At 37.9% G+C, this 15,765-nt stretch overlaps 1 protein-coding gene across 2 annotated transcripts in view; it reads right to left on the bottom strand.

Moving 5' to 3' along the window:
• SEMA3A (semaphorin 3A) overlaps positions 1–15,203 on the bottom strand; it is a 259,026-nt gene extending 243,823 nt beyond the window's left edge. For both annotated transcript variants that reach the window (XM_088468796.1, XM_088468797.1), the window contains exon 1: positions 13,979–15,203. In XM_088468796.1, the coding sequence (XP_088324922.1) occupies positions 13,979–14,087 (109 nt within the window). In that variant the 5' untranslated portion in view covers positions 14,088–15,203. The remainder of the gene's footprint in view (positions 1–13,978) is intronic.
• Positions 15,204–15,765: the final 562 nt, after the last annotated feature.

Raw genomic sequence — 15,765 nt, 5'->3', positions numbered from 1 at the left:
GAATTTTAAACTTTATTTGAATACTGGACAAAGGCCAGTTGTGTGAGCAACCCAGGTAATAATGATGCCAATTTTGATTGAGAATGCATTTGGAATGTAATATATCTTTCACTTTTAAATATATAAAACATACATACACAGTTACTATATTTTAAGAGCAAAATTATATCCCATTATAAAAAAAAAATCAAATACAAAAGCAGCATTTATGGGTGACACATCTACTCCTCATGTACATGTTGTAATGGCTGACAGAGCACCAACAACCACAGAGACATCTAGTCATTACATTTATTATGATTATTAGTGTTGTTATTGCATCTGTAGGTGTCACTCAAAGTACAACACACTTAGATCCCTCCAAGTGCTCTATAGAGGCACATATAAAGTCAGGTCTGTATCTTGGCAGCATATACATATATTAAAAGCTTTTCAATTATGATATATTGTCTTTTTATCATTCCTGAGCTGAGAGGTTTCATATTTTCCTGTCACCACTATCAATGTGCCATAATGGAATGATGCAGAACAAAACAGAATACCAATAGAGTGGGGCTTAAGGACTATATAAAAACAAGAATTCAAATATATCATTTTTTTTGTGAACATACAAAAATGTAACCTACTTCAACATTTATGATATCCTATGACATTAAACTAACTGCCTATTACAAGTACCGTAGGCACTTTATATATTATATTAAAAGACACAAAAGTATAATGGAAATCAAGTAAGAGTTATATCAGTCCACTTTTAATCTTAGCTACTAATCCTTTTCATTAAACTACATACAGTATAATCAAATAATGGAAACATGTCACTCTAATTCCCTTCCCATTTGTAACAGGCAACATGAGATCTGGTTTTCAGAAATTCCTGTAGGAAACAGACTGCCTCTTCCTTTGACTGCCTGAGGTCAATCTAAGAGTTAGAAAAACAAATGCTACTGTACTGAAAAATTAGAGGCTTTATTTAACAGATACAGTATGTAGGTAAATTTCAATCTAAAGGACATCTGCTTGTGTCATGATTCTCAATTTAAGATATATTTTTCTTCAGTAAGCATTGAGGCTCAGATATTTAGAAATATCGAATGTAATTCAGTAATACTATATCATGCCAAAGTCAGAAAAAAAAAAAAAAGACACTAGCAATACATAAAAATTCCAAAGTGTTGTCTTAATGGATTTGAATCAGAAAGATATGAATATAAACCAGAATCAGTACTTTGATAAACAGAGCTTGGACCAACCACCTACTGTACCCAGTGCAGGTGATGTCACAGAAATGGAAGCCAGGGGTAGGAACTAGGGCGCCAGATGCGACCATCTCCAGCCAGTGGAAGCCCCAAGGGACCTCACAAGCTTGAGACAGGTGTTGCCCTTTGACCTGAGCAATGGCACTGGCCATACCATGGCGGTTGCCTACAAGGTTAAGAGAGTTGTATTTGTAAACAGGCTGTACTTGTATAGGTCTCCCTGCAAATCCCATTTTCAGTACTTTAAGTCAGCTACCTTTTTCTGCATGGCTACAGTATGTGCCTATTACAATAATGATATAGCAGGCATCAATGTAGTTTCCACAGTCACAGCCTTCTGCTGTGTACATGTGGCCCCACCCAAACTACCTCTATTGGCAGCAGCTCTTTGTGCTTGTCCATAGGCTAAACAATGACAGCCAGTCCCTGATCATCAGCAACAAATACTGTTGGAAGTGAACATTTAAGTGTTGTTTAATGATAGGTAAAGACACTCCAAATGTATACACAAATACAAAGATATCATCACATATAGAGCAAATTATGACCGACTCCTCTCTATCACACCATTCACATACTGTATATACTAATCGACCAGGAATTGTCTGAGGAAATGTAACTGGCACTAAAGTAAATTAATAATAGGAAAAAATAAATGGGCAGCATTACCCAGTCCCCAAATCAACCACCATCCCTGAGGGGCATAGGTGTCGGACGGGGAAGGGGGTGGTGGGGGGGCGGTGTCAAGGCGGCAGCTCCCCCCCAACATAAAATCATTCTGATGCCCATGCTGAGGCTATACAGCCTGGGCTGGTTTCCAATAACACAGAGCCCTGGACTGTAGTGGCAATAGTCAATTTTGATATCCCAGTGATCCACTGTAAAATGTTTTTGTTTTTCTTGATCCGTCATAATTCACACAGGGAAAAAAAAACAAAACATCGCTTCCATATACTAGGGCTGACTGATGCTAAGTCAGGGCTCCCCCGGACTTCCTTTCATTAGCAGTCAATCACAAGCATGTTTCCATTTAATCAATTTCTAAGATGTATTTATTTATCATCAGTCAACAGTCCCAATCTTATCTGCCAATCTTAATTACTCTGCCCCCACAGCCATCAGATGGAGAATACCAGCTCTGCACTGACCATCCTCGTGTTGATATCACTAGAAGGGTTTGAGTCTTCCTATCATAATGGAAACCACTGTATGTTTTGGGGAGCGATACAGCTCATTTTTATTTAAACAGTGCAAATGATTTATTACAGGGATCTGCAAATGCACTTTTCTGCTGGCTGAATAGATCCCATTAAAAGTAATGACCTTGTTTATACTTTCATCTTTTTTGTTTCTGTGAACCGAAAAAAGATATCAGGAGCAGCACTATTGTCAGAGGGTTGTTTTGCTTTTTTGTTTTAATTTGTGATTTTTGACAGTGAAATGTGATTTATAGATTTTTTCTTTCAGGGCAGAATGTTTAACAAATTATTGAGATTATATTTACAGGCAAAATGTGTTTTATTCAGAAAGAAAACTTCTCAAATAATTAATATATCAGTATTCTTTCCATTTATGGTTCATGTGAGACTATATTGTACACAGTAAACTATCAGTAAGGTTTTTTTTGTTTCTTCTAGTAAACTGTGCATTGCTATTTGGCAATGAAAGTGCTTTTCTCCAACCTATAAAAAAAGTAATTCTATATAGACAAGAAAGAGGTCTAATAACAACAGCATATTTTCCTAAGTGTAATGCTGTACATGTTGCTATTTCCAATGCACTGAAGTGAAAATTGTTCCTATCTCTTGATGTTTTAGTTAGATGCAAAGACAAGTTACATGTATTTATTTAACTACTCAGTTCTTCCCAATTAATCTCCATGGTAACATAGTCACAGTGCTCTAGCAGTGGAATCTTTCACAGACGTTTATTCTTTGAGAAGTTATTAATTCCACTGGCTTTACTTCAGCTTCAGTCTAATCCACCCCCTTAACAGGTTCTTTATTTATATAAGCTTATTTTTAATTAATACACTATGAAAAATACAAGCGCTTAAATAAACATAATAAGGCAATACCCCTATAAAACACCTATATAAAATAAAAAAGATTAATAAAATATATTATATTACACTAGTAGTTTGGACTCTTCTTATGATGGGTCTTGGTACATCCCTGTCACCGCTCTTGCTGTACTTACTCCCGTTTCCGACCTCTCCTAGTGATCGTACCTCTCCGACGCTGCAGTGGGAGTGCCTGCGGTGCACGTTCCTACTCCCACTGTACGTGATGGAGATGGAACGGATCATTGTCAATTATTGTATAGACTACTTTATATACAGTATGTGGCAATTAATAAGTAGAATAATGAAAAAAAAGTTGTAGTGAAGTGACCAGTTTGTAAATCCGAAGTCTACCCTTACATTCCAGCTTTCACAGCTGGTATTCTACACCAAGACTTACATGTTATCTCGCAGCTGGTACTCTACACCATGATTTCCATTGTCATCTCCTGGTATATTTTTATGTACTACAGTATATAATTATACTTGTAAGGAAGAAATAAATTTAGTAAATTTTATGTTCAAGGCAATTTCAAGATTTATTTTTTAATGGAAAATGCATTTGTGTTAAACTTTGCTGGAAAATTTAATTTGGATTATTTCCATTAAAAATTAATTCAAAAGTAAACAAATTCATTATAGTGTATATGTACAACTATAAGTAACAATAAATTAATTACACAAAGAAACCCTTCAAATCATGCACTAAAAGTTTAAGTTTTCATAGTTTTGAACTGCAGTGTAACTTCAGATTGTTCTAGCAAAAATGAATATCGTGACCAAAGTATAAACCAAAGGCTATATTTACTAAGTGGTGGGTTTTTAAAGATTTTTTCGGTTTTGCCAGTAGGAGTTTAAAATGGCAATAATATATATATAGGATGTATCCTTACTTACTGGTTCTCCATACGCCTTATGGCGTGACACACTCAGAGGAGAAGCATAAAGTATTTATTTTTTTAAATTTTGCATGTTAGTCGCATCGCAGTCACAACAAAAAGCCGCTCACATGCACATTTTGAGAAAGACACTTGTTGCAGCAGTCTCACACGGGACCTGGCACAAGGAGTTATTTGGTGCGATTTAAACAGTAAGGAAGAACACATCTGTAATAAAAATTAATTACATTTAACATTATTGCAGTTTTAAATATCATGGTCAAGGCTGCAGAAAATCATCTTTCATGCACATGTAGTGATGCACTGAAATATGTTAAAGTTTTTCGATTTTGAACAGAGGTGCCGATTCAGAGCCGGTCGCTCGCTCTGAATCAGGGCCGGTCTTTTTTTTTTTTTTTTTAGAACGGCCTCCTGGCTCTATAGCGAGCTGCCAGGAAGATGGTTGCGATGGTCAAGTGATGTCAGTGGTGCCGCCCCCAGATGGTAGGCGTTCTCATGGGAATCAACATCGACAGCACGCCCCCTTTGGTGCGAGATCCGGAGCGACGGCTTGCCCGTCGCTATCCGGGTCTCGCGCATGTTCACGACGGAGCCAGCTCCGTCGTGTGCATGCGCTCTGGGCCACCATGGACCCGGTTGCGAGCGCTCAGCGCTTACGACCGGGTCTGAATCAGGCCCAGAGTTCCAAAAGTTAGACATTATGCGGTCAAGTCAACTTGGAGCAAGCTGCAGGCTTGGCGGTAATGTGCTATTGCAACGCTGGCAACAGTCCCCCAAATTCTGGTGATTTCACACCAAATATGCCCCATAATCATGTATTTAAGTTACGCAATTTAGTGAGCTAGCATAATTACAGCATGCTGTAAGATGCACTGAATTGAAAAAAAAAAAAAAAAAAAGAGTGGAACAAGTAAAGCAACAGAAGAATTAGTGGAATTAGAATTTAAAAAAAAAAAAAAAGTACAGCCACTATTCTCAAATGTCAACATTAGGGTTAGACTGTGGGATGGGAGGATTAGGCACTAAGGGAAGAGGTAGGTAAATCATCACAGGGCCCCCAGGGACAATATGTCGACATTCTATGATGATCGTTATGGTCAATGTCGACATGCTATAAATAATTATGTATATAAAGAGGTAGGGCCAGCAATGTCAAAGTAACTCAAATGACTGCATTCTCAACTTTTCTTTTACCTACAGTAAATTAGACCCCATGATGATACCGTCCTAAATTGGTGTGTGGCGTTGTAGCCTTTTTTAAACATAGAGGGAAGGTACTGTACTTACTAAAATTGCTGAAATTTTAAAACTTAACATATATATTACTCTTTGTTCAGAATGGTTATATTTCATTTTTGGAGTATCAAAGAGTTGTATTACTATTATTTATAAGATGTCAAATGTCCACAACAAAGATACAAAACAGGGCAACCAAAGTAACAAATACATTATTACAAGTGAAGGCTAATCATTGCATATACCAATTAGCAACAATCGCATTCCTCTTTTTATTGGCCGTGACACTTTTCAAGGGGTGGAGCTACAGAAATTGTTGCCATTTTGAGATACTCAGGGGTAAATTTACTAAAAGTGAGAGTTTTTAGAAGTGGAGATGTTGCCCATAGCAACCAAACAGATTCTACTTAACATTTAACTAGCACCTTCTAGAAGATAATAGCTAGAATCTGATTGGTTGCTATGGGCAACATCTCCACTTCTAAAACCTCTCACTTTAGTAAATTTACCACTTAGAGCCTCACTTCTGAGAGGAGAGGTGACTGTACAGTGATGGGAGATTACAGAGGTGGCTGCACCAACTCACAATTGCAACTCACCATTGCATTTGGTTAAGAACTTGCCATACTAGTAACAGAAAACAATTCGGCACCTTGGAAAGAAGTTCCATATATCCACATCTTGGAGAAGGAGGAAGACTTCCAGGAGATACATTGACCTTAATAGTTTTAAGAAATTATTGTTTTTCCCACCAATACCAAGTACTATAAAGAAGTTTATTCAAATACTGTACGAGTGCCCTCATCCAAGCTCCATATTTTGTGTTCTTCTCAGCATTTTAAGCCTGCTCCACCTACAGTGCTGCATGGTTTTGTCAAAGTGCAAATTTGCTCCAAACTTTGAGTCAGGTCCAAAAAGCTACCTGTGTACAAGATTTTATTATATTAACTAGCAAACATAATTCATTTGTAGCCAAGTAATAGGTGGACATTTTAAATTAATGCACTCATTTTTTTTCTTTTAGGAAGAGGCAAAACAAGATGACAGAATAAACAAAATATTAGAAATGGACAGCACAGTTGGTGTAATGGTTAGCATTACTGCCTCACAGCACTGAGATCTTGAGTTTAAATTCCCTGCACGGCCCTAACTATATGGCGTTTGTATATTCTCGCTGTACTTATGTAGGTCATCTCCCACAATCCAAAAAATACACTGGTAGTTTAACTGGGAAATAGAGGTGTAAATTCCACTGTGCTTTGGAATGCGCCACAAGTGGTCCGCAATGCCGTACATACAGTAAAGGGTACACAGAACATTACATTAACCAAAATATAAACAGAACACAAGAAACAATTAGCAACACAATTCTCTATACACAGTACAGCTCTGAAGGTGAAGGCGGTCATAGAAGTGCTAGAGAAGAAGGCTGTGAGACAGTGGGGAGGAGGACCCTGCTCCTAGGAACTTACAATCTACAATAATAAGAATGATGAACTTATATAAAATGAGCTATCACTAAAAGTGGGGATGTAATTATGGAGACCGGCAGCCGTTATGCCGCCGGTCTCAATACTGACAGGGGAATCCCGACTTAAGAAAATACCGACACCTATCTTAATTCAGACGTCGGGAACACAGAAGGACGCCAGCCCGAACGAGGCAAGTCCGGGGCCCAGGGTTAAGCATGAAGGGGGGAGGGTTAAGTTTAGGCACAAACAGTTAGGGTGTGGGGTGAGGAGGGTTAGGGTTAGCCTACAAGAAGGGAGGGAAGTGTGGGGGAAAGCAAGTATACTTACCCGACCCCTATCAGGATACCAACCATCGGGATGCCGCAATCAATATTCTGACAGGAGGCATCCCGACAGCCGGCATTACATACAGATTCCTTAAAGTGAACATGTCTCCTTGTATCTAGCATGCCCTGAGCTAATGGTGCATACACACAGTCAGATTTTTCTTCAGATCTGAACTAGAATGATTAAAAAAAAATCGTTCAATCGTTCATATATGAAGGAAAATCTGACATGTCTGAACAATGAACGATGTGTGTTCCCGATGGTCAGATAACGATATCTGACATATGATGTGTTTGCAGTCAGATTTGGACGATTCAGTAATTTTAATGCAGTCAAAAATCGTTCGTAGTTCAAATCGTACAAATAGTTTGTAAATCATTCAAATCATTGGTCAAATCGTTCATCTGACCGTGTGTATGCTCCATAAACCCTCACAACCAACCAGGAGGCTTGGGAAAAAAAACGGATCCAGTAAGTAATAAAATTGTCTCTGAAGAAGTGTAGTGGAAAACAGAGTGTTTGGACACTGAGCCTGCAGAGGGCGTCAGGATTAGCCAAGATCTGGCCAGTCACACACAGTTCAATTGTTGTTACTTATTTTTTTCTTTCGACAACCAACTGGATAACGACAGAAAAACAAGTCGACTGTCAATCCCCATCAAAGCCTGTGTTGGGTAATCTATCACCCTTGGAAAGGCCTTGTCTGTATTGTGATCTGATTCTTGGGTGTGGTGTTTATACAACTGGATCAGTGACCACATGGGTGGTTAAACTGCTCCCTAACAGTATCCAGTGCTTCAATGATAATGCCGAACAACCACATGACATTGTTGCTTTATGTTGATATCTATGGAAAGTTTACAGATAAAATAGGTTTGTGTTTCTTTAAAGCAGTACAGAAACAGGAAATTCTTTGATAGGGAATAAAGAATTTACAGAGAGCACATATGATATAAATATCATACATCCTACATATATAATTATAAACAAACTCACTATAATATAGTGAATGTCTCAGATTTCATAATTTTTAACAGAAATTCTGCTATGTGCCATAAGTTATGGGTCCTTCTTTATTTTTTAACAGTTACTAATGGCCTGCATATGGTCTATGAAAATGTGCCCTAAACTATTAGCTTTATGCATCTCATTACACACTCTCTAAGGTGTACATAAACAGAGCGCACACAGTTACTTATTATTAATGTCACTCCTTTAAAAGAGCATACAATTCTCAGACGTCATGCTGGTAACGGGATACAGTGAAATGAACATTTTCATGACCTTACATAGTGCTTTCAAGGATCTAAGCTTTTATGCTACTCAGAGAAAGTAAATTCAGGTGATGAACAAAGATGAATAAGTCCAGGGGCCATTTGAAGAAACAGTTCTTCCAATTTACCTCATGTATGTGACTGTCCGCTGCGGATAAAGGAATGTCATTTGAAAACTCCAGAGTAATGGAGAAAGGCAAGAAAATGCAGGCATAAGAACTGTAGTTTCATGTTACTCTAGGTTAGTTTCATATTTAATCTCTGGGCAGAATACATTCTAGAGAGAAATGCTAAACTGACATCACAACTTTGAAAGTAATTAACAAACAGATAAACTCACTTTGAAACTATAAACTTTGATTTGTGCAAGTGAACCAAGACTTCCCATGAGGCACATGGGGTTGTGGGGCAAAATGACAGCATTTGCAGGAAGTGTTGGATGCAGTGAAGGTATTTCTAGCAAAGAATGGAGTACTCAAAAGGAATTGTATTTACTCTAGTCCAGCAAGGGTGGTCTTTGGTTCTTGTCTCATAGTTTTAGTGTTTGTAACACCATTTAGCACTTTGGAATCAAATGGTATTTGTAGGCATACTTCCAGAAATGTAAATTAAAAGTCACACACACACACACACACACAATATTGCCACTTGTAATAAAGACAGTCCTCACATCACGTCACCCTAATAAAGTCATATGTAGGGAGGCCAATCCCTGGATCGGGTTCAGCGGGATCCCGGGATTTTGGCCTAATAATGTCCGGGATTGAATCCCGGGATTCAGGATTGGCCATAAATTTTTTACATGCCAGACAGCGCTGAGAACCTTCAGCAGAGTGCTCAGATGCTGCCAGCTCCCCCTTCCCCCAGCTTGCACTGCGCAGCGTGACGTGAGGACAGACATCACACTATGCTGCGCCAGTTGGTGGGTCCCATCCACCCTCGTCCTGGGTGGTTGCTATTGAAAGCCAGGAGCCCTGCACACCGCCAAAATCCCAGCCGTCTGGTAAGTAACTGTGGAGGCTGGGCGGGGGGCATTTTTTTTTTTTTTTTTTTTAAACTAGGCCAATCATGGTAATTTCAGAATTTCATTTTTTTTCAATCCCGAATCCCGGGATTGGTCTCCCTAGTCATATGTGAGGCTAAATCAAAAAATATTTTATGAGAAAAAAAAAGAAGTTTATTTTATTGGAAGGAGTGGTACTAAGAAGTGGTAAGAGGTTGGACTTTGCACAGTGCGCATGTCAAGATTTGTTTTCCACCTTTGCATAACGTGCACTTCTAATTTGCAAAAGCAGTTCCCGATAGTGTTGAGTAGGTGTGCATCTTTGAATGGGCGAAAGAGGACCAGCTAAGGCCACTGATGTAAACCTACCAAGGCATTTTGCGGTGCACTTCATAAATGTCCTCCGGTGATATAGGTAAACAAAATGGTAGAAATATTAGGATTAGAAATATTTAAATGAAAGGGTAATTAAACTTAATTAAATATATTTGTGAATAAAATCAGGGAATATAACTTAAGCATCCCCCCACTACCTATGTACACTGGTCATCCCATAGAGATGATTTTAGGACAACCCCAAGGAGATTGACTTTGTCTGATAAAAGAAAACATTACATTTCAAGTTACTTACAAGTGGCAAACAATCAAATAAAAGTTTTGTGGTGTTTTTTGGAACTTTACATCATAATTTCTGAATATTACAAGATCCCATTTTTGTTATACTGGAGAAACTTATAGTGGCCTCTAAATAAATGATGGTAGAAAACCGAACACCAACTGTAATGTCCAAAAAAAGTGAAGCATGCCAGTGTTACAGGAGATAAAGTACCTGGTGTTTGGAGATAGGTGACCATTTAAATATTGGTAGCAGTGATCTCATAGTGTAATAGAGAATATGTGCCGATATAAACTAGTGCTAAAACATTAACTTTAACTATGTGTCCTCAGCTCAATGGCATGTAGTACCACCCTCTAGTGTGTTGGAACAGGCTAGTCCCAAAGAAGTCATTGAGTGAGTTGTCTATACCACTATGTGCATGGAGTTCCATTGAAATGACAATCTGTAAAAGGTTTCAAACGAAGCCAATGCATACAGTAGTATGGCTTGGAAAAGAACAGGTGAGATACAAGGCTGACATGGTTAAAGCAAACACAATTACTAGGCCATGATACAGTAAAAGAGTCATGACTAAAGAATCAGAAATCCATGCACTATGAGGAGCAAGGATTGCCTGGGCAGAAAGTATATACAGTGTTACACAATTGATGGAAAACCACCACACACGAGCACAGAAAAGAGATCAATAAAAGATATCAAGGTGAGTCGGTCAGCTATTTAAGATGACAATGCATTACAAAGAGATAGGTAACAGCACAAGTTTTAAGTAGAAATAACAGAGGCCTCAATGCAAAAATGATTACTTCCCAAATAAGGTCAGCCCTGTATTAATGGGAATAAAAAACCCATGAGTAAAGGATTTTTGCTGCTCTCCTGCATATAAACAGTATTTCTAAAATAAATTTACTCTTGTTAGCCATACCTTACCATTACAAATCCAAGCTAAACAACACTAAACATTCAGAAGATTAACTGTCAGGAGCAATTCATTTACATGGTCGATGTTTTGGTATTTAAATGAGGTGCATATACATATCAATGAGATTGAACCTTGATTTTTGAACTTCCTATGTAAAAATTCCAATAATGACATTTGTCACTTTGATTAGATAAAAAGGTGGCATAAATACAACTGTAAACTGCTTAATAAGATCTACCAAATGTTGCATGTTGTATACCCTACTTAATATATATACAGTTAACTAGACAGTGTTGGCAGCTGCAATTATAGAATACTCAAAAGCAACCTATGTAAAATGTGTGTTTGGCCGGTTGCCTATATATTTCAGGTTTAAAATGGCACCTACTGTAACTGAATATATATTTCATTTTCCAAGTTTTAAAGATAGTATGTGGTTTTGAAGATCTCATATATGGATTCATATATTTCAGTTCAGTACTACGTATCTAGAGGGATAAATTAACTAAACCATGGGAACTTATTTAGAACCACTTCTCTAACTGGATGCCAGTCATGTTGTCTGCAAATAAATCAAAGTTGGTTGAGTTAACAGTTAAGAAAACAAGATTTAAAAAGTTCCTCAAGAATTTGAAACTGTTTAGTTATATTATCTTTACATGGTGAAAGGACAGCTATTCTATAGTCAAAGGGTCTTTACAAATTCAAATACTGAACTAAAAATGTCTCTGAAAGCCGAGATTTACTGTCTCTTTACATTTGCATGTCCTAATGGAAGCCCAACTTCTTGAAAATAAGCCAATAGTACATTTTGCTCACGTGCTAACCTAAGTTGTGTGTGTTGTGTCTCCAGCTTAGTAGTGCATCCCACAGTAATGGGGCATTATAAAGTAAGCATGTGGGTAATATATATAACCCCCTAGTTTTTGCTCATGGTCTTCTTTCATTCCAGTTTCAAGCACCTAAGTAATACGAAGTGTGCATGTTAACTTTTACCACTTAGACATGTATTTGGCAGCCTGAGAAATGACAGAGCTTGGAATGTACCTTTGAAAACTAGTGACCATAGGAAATTAGTTCTGGCAGAGATTTAACCCTTCATGAATCATTCTTGAAATGTTTTCAGAACAAGTGTTCTGCACATTTCCAATGTGTTTGACATCTAATTAGATAGAAAAAACAAAAAGCCAAGAAGTACTATTATTTCTCAAAACAAAATACTTACAACTAGCAACAAAGCGCTTACTTCGACAAAACAATTATACGTGTGGATAGAGAGGCATATTGACAATGCAATAAAGTAACAAAAGAAAAATCAAGTGTATTCTTTTACTCCGCATGTGTCGTCTTCATTTGCAGGCTTAAAAAAAAAAATCTTAAGTGCCCAGTCTGTAAAATCCTAAACTAATTGTAGGAGGTATATAATAGAATTTGCCTTCAGTCTGTGCTTTAATAAATTACAGGAATCTTCACTTCACATAAGATAACCCAGCCTACTAATTTACTGTCTATTATGTCAAGCTCATCCTCAACAGGGATTTTATTGCATACAATTTTATTGCATTCATACCTGGTTTCACTATGAACTGTTTTATTGAGAGGGGAGTGACAGTCTGTAAAGGAATACATTCCAAATCAGCATAAAATTACACTTGAAGGAGTTGATTCAATTAAGGCTCATTGCATTATATGTGACAGTTTTATTACTAGTACTTGTTAACACATTTAAAATGTGCAGTAAGACAAATGCATATGTAAGTTTGGTTTATACATTTAACAGCTTGTTTATAGTGACAAATATGTAAAACATAAAAACAAGCAAACAAACTACATCTCCCACATTACAAAGCAAAATTAGCAACTAAGACAGTTCGGATTTTTTTATTTCTGTTTAATTATTATTATTATTGCTAAATAGGTGAAACGTGATGTGATTATAAAGTAGATCTACAAGCGGTTACATCTCAGACATGAAGTGTGAAAACAGAATTCTGGTATCACAGATGTGTTTTTCACACTTGTGTCATATCTTCCTATCACAGAAATGGCATGCTACTACCATACAAAATAACAGAACTTCATTCCACCAGCTTATGATTTTCTATATGCTGAAGATATACCATCTATCTAAACAAATCTACCTAGTTATAGCATTCTTCTAGCAACCTCATACAAAGTAGAACACAGTCCATAATGTGCCTCTCTTTCCTTCTCCTGCCTGCCTGCCTTTTTCTTATTCCCCATATTTTTATTTAATGACCATTCTCTATGTTCATTTCTTTTGTGTGGAGCAAGCAAAGATCCAAGTCAGTAAATTTCTCTCTTTCAGGGCTGCAATATCACTCCAATTACAGTTATGGCATGTTCACCTTTATAACACAGCTATATATTACAAGCCTTCAAGAGCTACTTTTATTCTTTCCAGATTTAAGATTGTTTTAGCCTTTGTGTGATGAATCTCAAGCGAGTTTATTCTGAATAAAATGCGTTCCCTTCAGACCTGTTTACAAAAGAAATTAAGTAAACCACAGTACTCTCTGGCATCATCCCAAACGATCAGAAACGACATTAGTTTAATATTCCTGCTTTACCAAATCGCAGAAGTCCGCAATTTAACCCACTGTGGTGTATACCGTATACATGTGAGACAATGTGCAATAAATGACAAAGCCATTCCAATTAGATCATACATCATAACCGAATATCATGTTAGATTTTATAACGTCCACAGAAAATAATCCTGCCCATTACATTGTCAAATTGATCTCACTTATTGGAGTGATCTCTTTAGATCGGGGATTTACTGTATAGCAGCCACGTGTGAACAAAATGAACTTATGCAGCAGTTTAGAAGTATAATAAAATAAAAGAAAAAAAAAGGAGAAAATAAATAAAAAAAAGAACTTACCTCTGTAAGATAATTTGACCCTGGGCACGTTATTTTTGCCATTCTGACAGTTCACTCTTGTTATTGATACTCCCAAGAAAAGAAATGCAATCCCAGTAAGAGAGCCCATGCTGAGGAGCAAACAGATCTTGTAGGTCCCTATGCAGCCCGGTGCTCCCTACTGCAGTCTAATAGTCCGAGGGGGTCTTACAAGTCGGGGAAACAGGTGATTTAGGGCAGTCTCATTTCAGCAACACTGGTAGAAAAAAGCTCCTCATCTCTCCCCCGGGGACAGGCATAGGGGCAAGACTGGAAACTTCAGGCGTTGAGGAGAAATAATGATGAAGCAGGCACTAGATAATGAGGCACCACTGTTGTGTGGAGAGGGAGAAGGAACGGGTGCTGCAATGCTGAAGCTTACAGATACACTGCTTTCATCCAAGATCTGCTGTGGTGACCGGCTGGGGAACTAATCCTGATCTCTGTGCCTCAGTCAGTGTGTGGGAGCTGAATGAACAGAAAATGCACGGAGAGGAAGAGAGGAGCCCAGAGAGCAGTGCTGACTTTTCCTGTCCACATGCAGAGAGATGACACAGGATCTCCCAGACAGGTTTACCCTACTACAGCAAAGGCAAACTGACAATGGGAGAACAGGCAAGCTCAACCCACTGCCTTTCCCTGCTGTCACACAACACATGCAGAAAACATCTAGGAGAGATTAGAGGAGGGAGCAGAAACCTGCACCAGGCATGTGGAAGGCAACCAGCCATACATTCATCGTTAAAGGCATATGCTACTTTAGGAATAGTTTGGTGTAACGGGTCAGTGGCCGCACTAAGCTGTGTCCATCATGTAAATGTAACCTCTCTGCAAATCTAATAGACGTGTCAGTAGTTAAATGCTATCTCAATAAACTTGCTGATTTTAACAGCCTCCTTAGAAACCCTTTCCTGCCAAACCTGGTGGGAATTCCCTAGTTAGAGCTCTCACAACAATCTGTTCGAGACAAGAGTCACTCTGCTGGGGATTAAAAATCATATTTGCCGATTCTCCACAGGTTTCTTACAATTCAAACATATCTACACACTTCCAGCCTCTTTTTAAATCCCCTGATTATTTCATTAGTCAAATTACACTGATTTCAGTCCCTTGTGCTATCCAGGAAAGCAAAAGGCTTGTAATATAGTGTCAAATCCCCTTTCAGTTGAAGAGATACAATTTTCCATGCCATACTCCTAGACAATTACTCCTGTAAGCACACAAGACCTGAGCCCTTCACAAACAAGATACTCAAAGCAGGTTAGATGATTGCCCTCTAATGTGCTTCAATTTCTGACCAATTTAACAAATTGCAGAGGCTTTGAAATCACATAATCTAATTGCTGCACCTTGTAACCCTCTCATTTGAATACATGAAAATAATTCAACTTGCAGGGCTCATTTATACACCTATCTGCAGTTTTCATCTACTAACTACTGAAAGGCACATTAAAATAGGATGAATGGGTTGTTAAGGGCTCATCCTAACAATCATAAATTTGAATGCTGTGTTTAACATTTTAGAATGTACTATAAACTATTTCTTATATATTAGTGTGTGCTGTTAGCACTGTACTGTAGATTGCTTAGGTCACAGGTTCTCAAACTTCAGCATTTTGTCACGGCACCCTAGGCCAAAAGTTTATTTTTGAGAAATTCAGCAAAGATTACTAAATTAATTAAATTGTGCTGACCTGTTATACCCCTTTTCCACCAAAATTCCGGGTCTGACCCGGAGTTGGAACAGAGTTCCTATCCATATCAGACCC

Source organism: Taudactylus pleione, unplaced genomic scaffold (genome assembly GCF_031769625.1).
Source record: "Taudactylus pleione unplaced genomic scaffold, aTauple2 ptg000086l, whole genome shotgun sequence".
In the NCBI taxonomy this organism is placed as follows: domain Eukaryota; kingdom Metazoa; phylum Chordata; class Amphibia; order Anura; family Myobatrachidae; genus Taudactylus; species Taudactylus pleione.
The sequence above is the reverse complement of the archived record's forward strand: the minus strand, read 5'-3'. Positions and strand labels throughout refer to the sequence as shown.